The 16,318-nt window shown below is 35.4% G+C and overlaps 1 protein-coding gene across 2 annotated transcripts in view; it reads right to left on the reverse strand.

The window, feature by feature from the left end:
• Positions 1 to 16,318, reverse strand: part of NLGN1 (neuroligin 1) — a 782,190-nt gene that overhangs the window by 514,215 nt on the left and 251,657 nt on the right. For both annotated transcript variants that reach the window (XM_055569020.1, XM_055569021.1), the window contains one exon: positions 14,295 to 14,447. In XM_055569020.1, coding sequence (XP_055424995.1) covers positions 14,295 to 14,447 — 153 coding nt within the window. The remainder of the gene's footprint in view (positions 1 to 14,294; positions 14,448 to 16,318) is intronic.

A 16,318-nucleotide genomic window follows, 5' to 3' on the forward strand; every position in this document is an offset into this window, starting at 1 on the left:
TACCACACAATTGCACTCATCTCACATGCTAGGAAAGTAATGCTCAAAATTCTCCAAGCCAGGCTTCAGCAATACGTGATCCGTGAACTTCCAGATGTTCAATCTGGTTTTATAAAAGGCAGAGGAACCAGAGATCAAATTGCCAACATCCGCTGGATCATGGAAAAAGCAAGAGAGTTCCAGAAAAGCATCTATTTCTCCTTTATTGACTATGCCAAAGCCTTTGACTGTGTGGATCACAATAAACTGTGGAAAATTCTGAAAGAGATGGGAATATCAGACCACCTGATCTGCCTCTTGAGAAATCTGTATGCAGGTCAGGAAGCAACAGTTAGAACTGGACATGGAACAACAGACTGGTTCCAAATAGGAAAAGGAGTTCGTCAAGGCTGTATATTGTCACCCTGTTTATTTAACTTATATGCAGAGTACATCATGAGAAACGCTCAACTGGAAGAAACACAAGCTGGAATCAAGATTGCCAGGAGAAATATCAATAACCTTAGATATGCAGATGACACCACCCTTATGGCAGAAAGTGAAGAGGAACTAAAAAGCCTCTTGATGAAAGTGAAAGAGGAGAGTGAAAAAGTTGGCTTAAAGCTCAACATTCAGAAAACGAAGATCATGGCATCCAGTCCCATCACTTCATGGGAAATAGATGGGGAAACAGTGTCAGACTTTATTTTCCTGCGCTCCAAAATCACTGCAGATGGTGACTGCAGCCATGAAATTAAAAGACGCTTACTCCTTGGAAGGAAAGTTATGACCAACCTGGATAGCATATTCAAAAGCAGAGGCATTACTTTGCCAACAAAGGTCCGTCTAGTCAAGGCTATGGTTTTTCCTGTGGTCATGTATGGATGTGAGAGTTGGACTGTGAACAAGGCTGAGCGCTGAAGAATTGATGCTTTTGAACTGTAGTGTTGGAGAAGACTCTTGAGAATCCCTTAGACTGCAAAGAGATCCAACCAGTCCATTCTGAAGGAGATCAGCCCTGGGATTTCTTTGGAAGGAATGATGCTAAAGCTGAAACTCCAGTACTTTGGCCACCTCATGGGAAGAGTTGACTCATTGGAAAAGACTCTGATGCTGGGAGGGATTGGGGGCAGGAGGAGAAGGGGACGACAGAGGATGAGATGGCTGGATGGCATCACTGACTCGATGGACTCCGGGAGTTGGTGATGGACAGGGAGGCCTGGTGTGCTGCAATTCATGGGGTTGCAAAGAGTCGGACACAACTGAGCGACTGATCTGATTTGATCTGATCTGATGGTCCCTCTAAAGAAGTTTTTCTAGAAAATTAATCCAAATATAAACTGTAGACTATACAATCTGCTTTGATAAATATTATATATTGACCCTAAAACAGAAGAGTTGAACATACACTCTGAAAAACAAGTTTCTTACGACTTTCAACATGTTTAAGTTATGGCATTTTTCAAGGGAAAACATTATATAATGAAGCAATGTTTTTATTTATGTTTAAAAGGAATAATAAATATTTCTTAACACTTATAATATGAAATGAAAAAAAAAACTTAATTCCAGCACAATTAAATAACTTAAGAAGAGTTACATATTTTCTATCAGAAAAATTCTTCCTAATTATGATGATATTAACACAAAAATCCTTTTCAAAACTTCTTTTTGTTTGAGTGTGTTGTATATTCTCTACGAGAACTAACTTTTCTGGAAAAGATGATGTTTTTCAAAGTTCAAGTACAAGAAGCTAGCTCATACCAGTATAGAAATTAATATTTCTCTTGGATCTGTCTCATCTCAGGGATATGCCTCAGCTCTTTAGAAAGAGTTTCTAAATGGTGAATTTATTATCAGTTGAGAAATATAACTTGTCTCATATATGCACATTTTTTCTAAGAATAATATCTAAATCTATGATCCTAATTGCACTTTTAGAAAAAAATGGATCAGGATGAGGTTAATCAATAGCTAGTTTATGATCTCTCAAGCCACCACTGTCTGCTCATGGCAATAGTTGAGCACCTGTAAATCAATTCAAGATAGGTAAAGTATCAAAAGGCAAAGTTTAAAAAAAATTACAAAAAATATTTTCCTTTTGTTTCCTCTTGCATTTACAAAAGAGCAACTCAAATCTGAGTTCAAAAAATTTATATAGAGTGCATAGCCCACTACACACATAGAGTCCATAGTTACCCTTTCTGCCATTTTTATATATTTTAATTCAAAGACTGGTGTTTAATACTGTTTTTATGTTTAATGCTCAGGAGCACAAATCTTTTTACTTATCCTAAGCTAAGCAGGAAACAGAATAAAGCAAATATTAAATGCAGGCTAAATGCAGAAATGAGAATCCATCATGGCTCACCAGTAAAGAATCTACCTGTAATACCACACAGGTTCAATCCCTGGGTAGTAAGATCCCCTGGAGAAGGAAATGGCAACCCACTCCAATTTTCTTACTTGGGAAATCCCATGGGCAGAGAAGCCTGGCAAGCTATAGTCAATAGGTTCACAAGAGTCAGACATGCCTTAGTGACTAAACCACAACCACCAAATGCAAAAATCATTTACCAGTTTACAATAAATTACAGCTTTGAGGACACTTTTCTCGCCACTTCTCCTGTGGGCAAAATACCATTTTGCTACCATTAACAAGATCTAAACTCATTTATATGGGACTAGACACAAGGCTCATGTATGCACATAGTAGTACTCTTCACTACCCACATCCACCATCAGCCATCCTTTCCACCTCGTCTGTATCCTAAGTCATGTATATCCCAAGAAGAGGAGACAGTGAATCCATTTGCATGTTTATTAGTGAGTTTTGAATTATATATACTGAGTACTTACTAGTCTGAAGCATATTGGCAAACCAAATAACACAAAGTATTTCTAGTTTGGGTTGCAAGGCAGCTACTATATTAAAGTTATTACATGCAACAATAAAAAGTAGGATTGGCTTTCTGCATGCCGAAGTGAAAGCTATGGGAGCACAAAGAAGAGACAGATCTGGCCTGGGTTAGCTCTGCAGAAGGTACGGTGATAGTTGAGTCTGGGAGATTGGGCAAAATGTGGCAAGTAAGATATTGGAACTGATCCTGGTAGGCTGTGAAGAAGTTAGCCTGGATTGTGTGGACAGGACTTTCCAGAAATGAATAAAAGATACAGTTTGCTGAAGAGAAGAGCAACAGCAGACCTGAGCAGACCTGAATGGCAGGAAATATCTACAATGGATCCTAGAGTTAATGAGAACCATTTGGAGACGATGATCAGAGGAAAACTAAAAAACAGAAATTAAAACTGAAAAAAAAAGCAAAAAATGATACTTATATTTATAAGCTATTTTGCCTGCCTGTGGTGTGGAATGAAATTACATATAAATTTGAATCTAGAGGCTAGAAGACCTGGGACCCAAGGTGAACAGTCAGTAGCAATAGAAATAAACAAATGTAAGGAATTTAAAAGAAAAATTAAATTGTACCAATTAAAAATAGGAAGACAAAGGAAAAGGAGCAAATTAGAATGTTTATGAAGTAGTTCAAGAAAAGACTTTAGAAAGAAAAAAGAAAGAAAAGGAGGAAGACCTCATGAGATGCTCTGGCAGAGGAAGTTGCAGTATGTGTTGAAGGCAAAGTAGTGAAAGTGAATGGGATTTCGAGGACCCTGGCACTAGGTCATGGGAAGGTGAGGGAATCCTGACTTGGTCTCATATTGAGGACTCATCAGAGCAAGGAAAGGATCATTTTTGATCCCTTAGCAAACTAAACCCCAAAGCAAAATCCTAGCCCAAATTATTTGCTTGGAACAAAGAGAAAAAAAAAAAAAAAAACTGATACTGGATGAAAAAGAGACCATATTCCATTTAATAATATAATAAAAAACAATAATGGGACTGCCTTACTACTTTGCATAGACTATCTCAGGGATATAAGGCTGATGAAGGAGGACACTTGAATTGTCTCTGAAAAGAACGGTGTCCTGCTCTCTAAGGATTCAGTAGCTAAGGGCTAGTCCCTCCAGTGGGATTCTTTCCTGGTATATTTGCATTTCACAAACCAATTTTGCTCATTCAATTCTGATAGAGAACTTTGCCTGGTTAATTGTGGGTGGTCTGTTTGTTTGTTTGGATTTTTGTATTTTTAACCTAGCTGCTTGTTCAAAGGACTTATTTTGCTTCTAATTATCTTACATCTTTTAAAATTACTTAAAAATATTTATCTACCTTCCAATATTTAACTTTGTAAATACATGGAGAAAAACACAAACCAAAGCTACAACTGTACTAGCATAGAGGCCTTTCCAGAACCCTTCAGTCTACATTCTACCACAAGCATTCTTTTTTTTAATAGTCTATTCTTTTTGGAAATACAACTTAACAAAATTTGTGCTAATAGTTTTATTTGTTTGCTGCTAAGTCAATTCAGTCGTGTCCGACTCTGTGCGATCCCATAGACAGCCTCCTACCAGGCTCCTCTGTCCCTGGGATTCTCCAGGCAAGAACACTGGAGTGGGTTGCCATTGCCTTCTCCAATGCATGAAAGTGAAAAGTGAAAGTGAAGTCGCTCAGTCATGTCCGACTCTTAGCGACCTCATGGACTGCAGCCCACCAGGCTCCTCTGTCCATGGGATTTTTCCAGGCAAGAGTACTGGAGTGGGGTGCCATTGCCTTCTCCGTTTATTTGTTTAATGGCATTCTTTTTACTCACTGGGAGCTTCAGAAAGGAAGGTTTCGGTCTGACTTTTTCCAACAATGTGACACAGACCCCCAACTACCAGGAACTGATAGTGGGCCCGTAACATGTTCATGGAATAATGTTCATGGAATAAGTCAATGACTGAGTTAAGATGATGGTCTCTGCTCTGAAAAGGAAACTCAATATCTTTTTGTTTATGGACTAGTGAGTTGCAATCCTTTTGAGTGCCTGAAAATAGTAGTCCAATTCTAGTCGCAGATCACTGTAACTAGAAATGAGGGAAATGTTTCTTCTGTGTTCTGAGGTCTTATTCCAAATCACTGGTCTTAATGAAATCATAAACCACATACTTCCAACCGTGTCACAGAATTTTTTTTTTTTAATCTCTTTTTTAGGACAACCCAGAGTTTCAATGTGGTCATATTAACAACACAGAAACTTAAATAAGACATCATAGGACAATATTGGCTTGGGAAAAAAATTCCTTCAGGTTTTTCCATAAACATCTTAAGGAAAAATCTGAACAAACGTTTTGGCCAACCCAATAATTTATTGCAGTTTCTTGTACAGGCCAGTCTCTGGAATAATATTGATCATATTAATTCATATTCCTCTAAGCAGGAATTCAATAGAGTTCTCCATAATGATGGTTTGATTCTTTCCATTATCAAAAAACGGAGGCAAAAGCAGCAAAACCCCTGTGATGCTCTTCGTATAAAAGACAGATTCCCATGCTCACCTGAGTCAGGCAGCACTCAGTTTGTGCTTCAATCCTTTATGAGCAAAATATCTGTCTCATTCACAGAATTTACCAAGAATGTCACTTTAATGAGGCACAAGCCATGTTTTTTTTTTTTGTTTTTTTTTGTATCCATAACAGAATGTCAACTTTGATCAGGGTCTAGGCCTACTCAACACAGTTTTTTAAATGCAAATCTAATCATGTCACTTATCTGCTCAAAGCCCTATCATTGTTTCTCATTGTTATTGGAAGTCCTAAATCTTTAATGAGATGCTGTGTGACCTGCTGCCTGTTTTTACCCTTTTTTTGACACTGCTTACCCCTTACTCAAAGCATTCCTGCTAGCCTTGCTCATATCTTTTAATATGCCAAGTCTCTCTTCCTCTGGCTTTCACTCAGACTTCTCTCTCAGCCTCAAACTTGGCTTCCTCCACTCCATGACCACATCAGATGAGCACTTATTGACTCTTCATATCCACTTTAAATTTATTTAATAAATATTTTCTGAGAAAATACCATGTGTCAGGGATTAAAACAGGATCCCCAGGTGGCTCACTGAGTAAAAAATCCACCTGGAATGCAGGAGACACAGGAGACATAGGTTCGATCTATGGGTCAGGAAGATCCCCTGAAGGAGGTCATGGCAGTCCACTCCAGTATTCTTGCCTGGAAAATCCCAAGGACAGAGGAGCAAAGGGTTGGACATGACTGAAACAACTGAGTACACAGCACATGGGGACTAAAAGTAGCCTAAAGAGATTTCAGAGTGCCAGACAGTAATAAAATTTTTAAATTCAAATATAAATAGGAAGTACTTGGGTATGGGCTTCCCTATTAGTTCAGTCAGTAAAGAATCTGTCTGCAGTGCAGGAGATCCAGGTTCGACCCCTGGGTCGGGAAGATCCCCTGGGGAGGGAAATGGCTACCCACTTTAGTATTCTTGACTAGAAAATCCCACGGACAGAGGAGCCTGGTGGGCTACAGCCCATGCGGTCACAAGAGTCAGACATGACTTAGTGACTGTTTCATTCATTCACTCAGTTGGGTATGATTGATCAATGCAATAGAGAGAATTTTTTAAAGTACATGACTTGTAACATGGTGACTCTTTGTAGACTGGATAAACGTGGACAGTCTCTCCAAGAAGAGGACATTTTAAACCAAATCAGAAGAATAAGTAACTGGCCCCATAAAGATCTGATGCAGGGGGAACAGCAAGTATAATATCCCTAAAATGGGAATGAGTTTGGTGTGTAGGAAGAACAAAATGTGGCTGGCATAGAGAGGAAGAGCATTTTGAGACAAATTAAGGGATACATGTACAAGAAGTACAGATACTAAGTGATACAAATTCTTCTTCACACAGGGTTCTGTGAGACAGAGCAGAGACAGAGTTTGGATTCTATTCTCAGTGAGCAGTGGGGAAGTCAGTGGAGGGTATTAAGCAGAAAAGTGAGCTGGTATAATTTATGGCTTAAAAAGATAATATGATTTTGCTGTGTGGAGAATGGATTATAGGTAGGGAGCAAAAGTGAAAGAGATAAATAATATAAGAGTCTCAAGGAGAACTGGCTTAGTTTGGCAAAGGGAGAAATGGAAAGGAGACAGATCCAGGATGTATGTTGGAACAAGTCACTGAGAGAAGCTGATGAATTGGAGGTTCAGCCTAAAGAAAAGACAAATCGGAAAAAGTCTGCAGAGGTTTTCTTTGCTTGTCCAGATGGATGGCAGTACCAATGCCATCAGTGGGGGTTGTGCTCAAGAGAAGACCATCTGGGCTAGAATCCTGGTTCTACCACTTAACACTCTTTGATCTGCATGAGTATGAACTAGTTACTTAAGCTCTCTACTCAGTTTTTTCTTCATTTATAAAATCAGGAAAATAACAATCCTACCTCATAAGGTTATTATGGAAATTTAATAATCCAATCCTTGGATTCTCCAATGGGGAACCAAAAAAAAAAAAAAAAAAGTGATCTATGCAAACTGCCCAAAATAGCTTTTGGAATTTCTCAATGAATGTGACTGTGATTGTTATTACTGTTGCTGCAATAATTACTATAACCTAGATGCAGAAGACAAATATGCAGACCTGAGAAAATCAACATATTTCAGCTATTAAGTTGGAGATTTTCATTAATCATTAGAGATGTCAGTAGGTGGAAGTACATAAATCTGATGCTTTGAGGAACAGTCAGTCCTAAAGATGCAGTTTGGAAGTCACTATTTATAGATGGTATTTAGAACCATAAGAAACACCTGGAGTAACAGGAAAATTTGGCCTTGGAGTACGGAATGAAGCAGGGCAAAGGCTAATAGAATTTTGCCAAGAGAATGCACTGGTCATAGCAAATACCCTCTTCCAACAACACAAGAGAAGACTCTACACATGGACATCACCACATGGTCAACATTGAAATCAGATTGATTATATTCTTTGCAGCCAAAGATGGAGAAGCTCTATACAGTCAGCAAAAACAAGACCAGGAGCTGACTGTGGCTCAAATCATGAATACGTTATTGCCAAATTCAGACTTAAATTGAAGAAAGTGGAGAAAACCACTAGACCATTCAGGTATGACTTAAATCACCTTATGACTATACAGTGGAAGTGAGAAATAGATTTAAGGGACTAGATCTGATAGACAGAGTGCCTGATGAACTATGGATGGAGATTCGTGACATTGTACAGGAGACAGGAATCAAGACCATCCCCAAAAAAGAGAAATGCAAAAAAGCAAAATGGCTGTCTGAGGAGGCCTCAGGGAGTTGGTAATGGACAGGGAGGCCTGGTGTGCTGCGATTCATGGGGTCACAAAGAATTGGACACGTCTGAGCAACTGAACTGAACTGAACTGAGAACCATAAATAAATTTCCCTATGGAGACATGGTAAGGAAGGGAGCCAACACATCTGTGTAGCAGCACTCCGATATTTAGGTATCAGGGTAAGAAAGAACAAAAGGAGCTGAGAAGGAGCAGATAGTTAGGCAGGAGGAAATCCTGGCATCAGCAAACAAACAAGCATACACGCAAGGGACTAGTAACTGTGTCCTGTGCTATGGAGAGATGAGATAAGGTAAGAACAGAGAAGTGACCAATGGAATTGACAATCTGGAAAGCTCCTATCTATCTACAGTTTCTTTTTTTCCAAAGGACAAACAATATCTCTATTCCAGGAGATCGTTTAAGCACTCAAACTAAAATTGATTACCATCCAGCCCCTATTAAAACTCAGTTAACACAACTGGTATTTGACAGAAGAAATCTATGGACCAAGTTAACTATCATTGCTTTATATTGGTTTTTAGTTCTAGTCTATTAAATGTGAAACCACCAAATGTCTTACTTGAACTGCATTTGGTTAGTTCTTTGCTAAAATGACACTATAAAAGTTGTGGACATTTATCACTATGTCTTTGGCTTTTACAGAGGGTTAGGATATAAACATATTCTGAGAATATTTCTGTATCTTCTAATGGCATAAAGACTATCACAGGATTCCTATTTTTTTTTTAGTATTCCAAATACATACAACTCATGATAAATTTCTTTGTAGTATACTGTGAAAAAAACGTCTATGTATTTTTCTGATATACACGTTTCCTTTATCTCATAATAACAATTATGAGATTCAATCCATTATCCTTTTTACTTTGCCTCTAAGAAATTGGGATACATATTTATGTTCAATTCCAGTATATTTTCAAAGCCTAAATTTCTGAATCTTTCTCTATAATCTATGCATTCATATTCAATATGGTTTTATCAACCTATGTACATGTGTGTGTCATAAATCACTTCCAATTTTTTGAAGCAGAAAGAGTATAAACAAATACAAATAAAAAGAATGTCTTTCTCTCTTCATTTAATCCCATCCTTCACGGTTTTGCTCAAATACTACCAAGTCCATGAAAACATCTTTGACTCTTCAAGGACTGATTGATTCCCTCTTCCACCTACTAATAACACATTTGGATGACAGCGTGATATTTGTATCATAATATATAATATTTGATTATATTATATATATATATTTATCTCAAATATAAGGTCATATTTAGAGTTTGTTTCTTTCAGGCTTCAGAGCCAAAGAAATTTGAAAAATGCAAAAAATAATGACAAAACATTGAGTCACTTAAATGAATATATTTTTCTTTTTAAATCATGATCATTACCTAAACTTTAGCAAATCTGCTAAACTTCTCAGATTCAAATAAGAATCTCATCACTGTATCAGGTTGATCCATCTGATATTCTATGTTTTCTTTCTTTGTTGTTCTGATTTTTTATATATCAAGTGACCATGTACATACAAATCAATTAATAAATACATATTATTATAAAATATGAAGTAGAATATCAATATTCTTTATTGATTGCCTATTTCCTCCCTCAATTAGACTGAAAACTCTTTAAAGATAAGGATTGTACTATTCTTATATTTATACGTCTTAGAAGATATACAATACTAGAAACAAGTGTTATATATTTGATGACCGACAACTCCAAATTTATATTTATTTCTTTCATTTGTCTCATAATACTTGAAGCATTATTATTGCATAGACATTATACTTATAAGAATTAACAGGTCTCACAACAATAGAATAAATATCAATTTAGGTGTTCATTAAAATTTATATTCAGTAATGTTAATAAAAGTTTTTTTTAGATGGCTTAGCCTTACATGACATTATGCTGCTGCTGCTGCTAAGTCGCTTCAGTCGTGTCCGACTCTGTGCGACCCCAGAGACAGCAGCCCACCAGGCTCCCCCATCCCTGGGATTCTCCAGGCAAGAACACTGGAGTGGGTTGCCATTTCCTTCTCCAGTGCATGAAAGTGAAATGTGAAAGGGAAGTCGCTCAGTCGTATCCGACTCTTAGTGACCCCATGGACTGCAGCCCACCTAACTTCTCCATCCATGGGATTTTCCAGGCAAGAGTACTGGAGTGGGGTGCCATTGCCTTCTCCACATGACATTATAAAGTTAGCTAAATATAATTCTTCAAACATAACTGGTAAATGAACTAGCACTTGATTATTTTTTCCATAGATGGGTAGTAGAGACATTAGATTACTAAGCAAAATATTTAATTAGACTCTTTACTAAGAAGTTGCCAAATGTCCAGAATTATAAGTAGCTCTGAAATATTTAAGAGAATTTTTTTCTAAAATAAATCACATGTGTTTGAATTATGAATGCATAATTGCCTCTAAAATATCCATATCAAAATAAAACTATCTTATTATATTTCCATCAAATAAAAATTTTATGTTTATCTAAGATCTCCACAGAGATAATTTTTAAATTATTTTTCTCTAAAAAACAATAAATTTATTCTAAATTTAGAGAGAGGGGCTGAAACATATTTTTAACACTAAATTAGTTAAGGTATGCTTCCATTTTTAAGATCTGAAAATACATTTGGATGGTTTCTATTTTCAAAAATGTTTATTGCATATCTCCTGTTAATACAGAAGAATTTATTTCATATTCCCTTTCAATGCTTGTCCATAAGTACATATACTTATCCTATGTAAAATAAAAAATTATTTAATACTACTTTCCTCTCTTAAGACCACTTAACCAAAGCATTTCTCACTGTTTCCAACATTATAATTTTTATTCTGATTTTTTAACCATATACTATTGATAGAACACTAAAAATAACTATTAATAATTATTTTTAAAACATTTTAAAGAGTAATTTATATAATATGTATTAGATAACAGAGGACAAAGAGTTAAAATGAGGACAAAGAACGTATACAACTAAAGTCTAAATTTTTACTAAAAGGATGTGACACTGAATAAGATATAGTTGTGGAGAACTTTAAGAGAACCTGAGGAAGTAGGTTAGCAGGCAGAATCCTCTATATCTAGCCATTTTTTCTTCTTCAACCTTATTACAGTTTTTTTTAATCACCGCCAATATAGCATTTCCAATGCAATGATAGAGATAGTCTGCGTTACCATTTCAAAGGAAACCAGGACAGGGTCTTGGTTTCTTGGTTGGGAAACAATGCTATCATTGGAGGTATTTTTTTTCCTTTTATGCTAATTCTACTTTGCAACAAACAAAATATATATATTTTTAACAAAATACTTTAAACTGTGAACTTGGCTGCTAGATATCTGTATGAAATTTTTGACTGAAACATTATCACATTTTACTTATTGCTAAAACAAACTTGTAATAGTTTTCCTCTGGGATGGCAAATTCAAAGCAAAACTAATTACATTACCTGTTTCAGTCAACTTGATATGTTTTATCAATCACCTGAGATCAAGTCTTATAATTAGCCAATTTATACATTGGACCCCAAAATTCATTTCCATAACACCAAAACATTCAAATCAAAACACAGCTCAGGATATACTCTGACATGTGATCAAATCATTTTCTACTTAAAGTCCAAACTTCTCCCAAGAGCCAACTAAATAGCAATACTTTTGGATCCTACACCCAAGAAAACTTGGCTTACCTTGTTACTGTTAGACAAAGTATTAACAACAATTAAAACCCTACAGTCTTTACTCTTGCAGTCCCCCTGGTAGATCAGCTGTTGATCTGATTGTGGTATAACACACACAAAGTGTGCTGAAACAAATATTTTGATAATTTATTCTTCATGAATTCACTTAAATACTTTTTCTAAGGCCCAACACATATTTTAGGAAGTGACCAGAAAATATTGGCTCTAGAGGTAAGGTTCCAAAACGCCCCTAAAAATGTTTCCCTAACAAAGTTTAGTACTTTATGGTGTAAGGGCAGATAAACATTAGGGTATGATGTCTCTTAGAGGAACAAAGGAGCCCACTAAAGTTTAAATCCTAAATGTAGCAGAGCCAGAGCAAACACTTAACACTGGAAAAATTATCCATTATCAACCCCAACACTGCCTGCCGTTATACAGATCAAGTTCTTCATTTTTTAACTGGTGAATCTTTTGTCCTGAAATCCAGTCATTTAGAATACGCATTTAAAGAGGATACAAAGATCAACGTCACGTCTTTATCAGTTCCAAATAAATTTTTTAAAATGGGCGAAACTTGTACTAGCATAGCAGCACAAGTTACTCTATGAGATCTTTATGTGAGTATAACCAATCATAGGCAACATAATCTATGGCCAAAAGATTTTTTAAAATAAAATCACTGTATATAACTATGCAGATCTTCAAGTTCTGAAAACACTATTGCTATAATTTGGCATCTAATCTTGAATTTTCAATTGGAAAACTAGTCACTGCATCAAGATTTTCAATTTAATAAATTTAGAAAAATATGAGAATAATAAACATTAAAAACAATTTAGCTATAAACAGCGCCATAATTAAAGTTACATGCATTAAAGATAGTGAAGATTCTCACATTCAAATCTTGTCTAAGAAACCAATGACAACACTAGGATATTTAAGATTAATTTGAGAAGATTATTATTAACATTTCTTTATATATCTTCTAACATGGAGAGTTTTCATTGGTGTGAGGTCATTCACCCCTATGTAGTGAAATTATAAGAACATCTGAACCAATGCATGATTACACATGATGGGTACTTGAACTGATGTGTATTTGAACAATGCTACAGAAATATTTTATACCTACATTGCTAGAGTGTATCTATTATATTATCCACCATATTCCACATTCAAAACTGCACACTAGAAAAAGATCAAGTCTCACTTTGCTTTGCTAACACATCCCCTTCCCCCAAACACACAACCTTGATTGGCAAAATTATTCCTTTTTATATTTTAAGATTGGCATAAACACAGAACTAGGATTACATAGAAGGGATTAGAATAATAATAACTAACACTGATGAGAAAAATAAACTGATTCTCAATGTGGCTAAAATAAATGATATTAACAATTATTGTGAAGGAGAACATAATTCAAACTTGGTTTTCAAAATGTTTCAGAGTGAAGAATGAGTGTAGTATCTCTTTGTGCTCAAGTAACATAAATTATAACTTCTAAGTGCATAGTAAGAGATAGGACTTTGATCAATTAAGATTTAAAAAACAACTTCTTGTAATAATTGTACTCTCAGCAAGTATTTTTAAAACACCACAGATAGAGGAGTTTTATTAAATGATACAGATTTTTTTACTCCTTAAATTGTGATAATACTGTAAAAAAAATAAACATACAAGTAGAATAGCAAGTTTATACCTATTTCAGAGTACTTGATAATTTATTTTAAATAATAACACTGCTCTATACTTTTCTTCAAAAAACAAAAGATCTACAGTTTGATTTTGTTTCACATGCATATACATTATTGAACACACTGACACTTTGTGAAATCAATGTATGTTTTGCAAATCAAATAATTCAACAAATGACATCTAAACAAAATATTTCTAATTACACGTGATAAGCTAAAAACAAACCAACACAGCAAAGGCAATCATTTCCCAAAGCTAGTCCATACACATATTCTTGAAGAGAATATAAACTAGTTTCTACGTTCCTGGCAAACCTCAGCCAATTTTATAGCATTGTAAAAAAGAAATGCAGAAGAGAGAAAAATCTGCCCAGAGACTAATTCTTGTTAAGAAAGGCCCTGTCATTGCTGCTTTTCACATTTCTATACAGTCAAGCTAAGAAGAGCATTCTTCAACAATGTGAATAATTTCATTACCTTTTATCATTAAATATAAAACTAACCCTGGCTGTCTTTTGTCAAGTAATTTATGAATATTTATAGAATTAATTGAAAATATAAAAAATTTTGCTTCAAAATCTGCAAACATAGAACTATGAGTGAAAGGAAGCAAAGCAAAACAAAACAAGTCAAAATAAAATTATCACATCTTCATGGAATGATGCTGAAAAAAAACCAGAAACTTCTTACCGAGCACCCCAAGTCGATAGTTGACTGTGATGACGATCACATTGCCATAACTTGCCAAGACACTCCCATCGTATAAATTTCCAGTCCCTTCCATATATGAGCCACCATGGATGTATACCATCACTGGTTTGGGACCCCCACTGTCCCGAATATCTGAAAAACAAATGATTGGCAACTGTTCTTATCCTCTACATGCATAATGAAGCAGAGAATATATTTTCCAATTTAGAAACAAGAGGGCATGATTTTAAAATAATTCTTTAAATTGTTGTCTTCGTTAAAGTGTTTCTTAAGCAACTTGTATTAAGATCTATTGCTGAAAAAAGCAATAAATATTTGTTGTTTTCTTTCTAAAATTTTGTTAAATATTATAAAACTGAACTGCAAAATTTGGAATAACTGCAAGTAGGTGTGAATTTCAGTGCTATTTTTAATTGATTTTTGATGTGACAGTAGTACTGAAATAATAGAATGATAATGATTCTTAAAACTTCTTTTAACAATTGTTTAGACCGCCTATGGAATTTATGAGCTAAAAACTAAGGACAATGCTATCACTGCTATTATAAATAAAACACTCTTTTCCCCATCTTAATTAATGTAAAGATTCATATTGAATGCATCATAATTACACTGAATAACTTATGCTCCAATTTGAGAACATAATTATAACATTATTTTACAGAATTTGAAAGAAGTATCATTTAACTATTCAAGTACTATCAGATGAATTGTAGGCAATAGAGTGCAAAAATCTATATTTTTATCTTTGTTGCATTTAGGGGACTTTCATTCAAATGATATTTTTCAGTTCCATTCAGGTCATCTGTTCATTCAAATTACCCTTATCCTCTAAAAGAAGAAAACTGACTGACACTTTGACTCTATGATTTTGTCATGTAGACATTAGAAAAAATACAGCTAAGTTCAAGTGAACAATTCTAAAGTTTAGAGTGATGTTGAAGTGATTTCTACAGTTCTAAATTTTAATCAAATGTATTTGCTTTTCTAAGATACTTAACCATGATTATGTAGCTTTCAACAGGGTCTAGAAATAATATATAAGGGAAACACTGGATAATTTTAAATGTTAAAAAATGTACTAATTTCTAGAGACAAAAAATGCTAAACTGTATATTGGTTAACATTGGAAGTGAAGTCACTCAACTGTGTCTGATCAATGGACTGTAGGCCACCAAGCTCCTTCGTCCATGTGATTTTTCAGGCAAGAATACTTGAGTGGGTTGCCATTTTCTTCTCCAGGAGATCTTCTTGACCCAGGGATCAAACTCGGGTCTCCTGCATTGTAGGCAGACTCTTTACCATCTGAGCAACCAGGGACCGCATACTGGTTAACAAGGTTTAACTGTTATATAAATTGAAATATTATATGTGTACATATATCTGTATGATTATGAATATATACATACTTGAAACTGGAGAAGGCAATGGCACCCCACTCCAGTACTCTTGCCTGGAAAATCCCATGGACGGAGGAGCCTGGTAGGCTGCAGTCCATGGGGTCGCTAGGAGTTGGACACGACTGAGCGACTTCACTTTGACTTTTCACTTTCGTGCATTGGAGGAAGAAATGGCAACCCACTCCAGAGTTCTTGCCTGGAGAATCCCAGGGGCGAGGGAGCCTGGTGGGCTGCCGTCTATGGTGTCGCACAGAGTTGGACATGACTGAAGTGACTTAGCAGCAGCAGCAGCACATACTTGAAACACTATTATATAATAGCCCTTCTATTGATCTCTTCTACCCACAATTGAAATTGTGATCTAATGATCTAATGATCTCTTCTACCCACAATTGAAACCAAATTACACCAAGTGTGTAATCTTTCTTTTTTAATGTTAATAGTAATAAAGTATCATTTAATAGCTTTGTTTCTTTGCTTTTGACATATTTTATCAAACAAATCCCCTACATCATAACAATTGAAGTTTCAGCTTTCAGAGTAGACTAATATGATACAAACTCATTGAAAAAACTAGTGATAATTTAGAGGCTGCTTTACATT

This window comes from Bubalus kerabau, chromosome 2 (genome assembly GCF_029407905.1).
Source record: "Bubalus kerabau isolate K-KA32 ecotype Philippines breed swamp buffalo chromosome 2, PCC_UOA_SB_1v2, whole genome shotgun sequence".
In the NCBI taxonomy this organism is placed as follows: domain Eukaryota; kingdom Metazoa; phylum Chordata; class Mammalia; order Artiodactyla; family Bovidae; genus Bubalus; species Bubalus kerabau.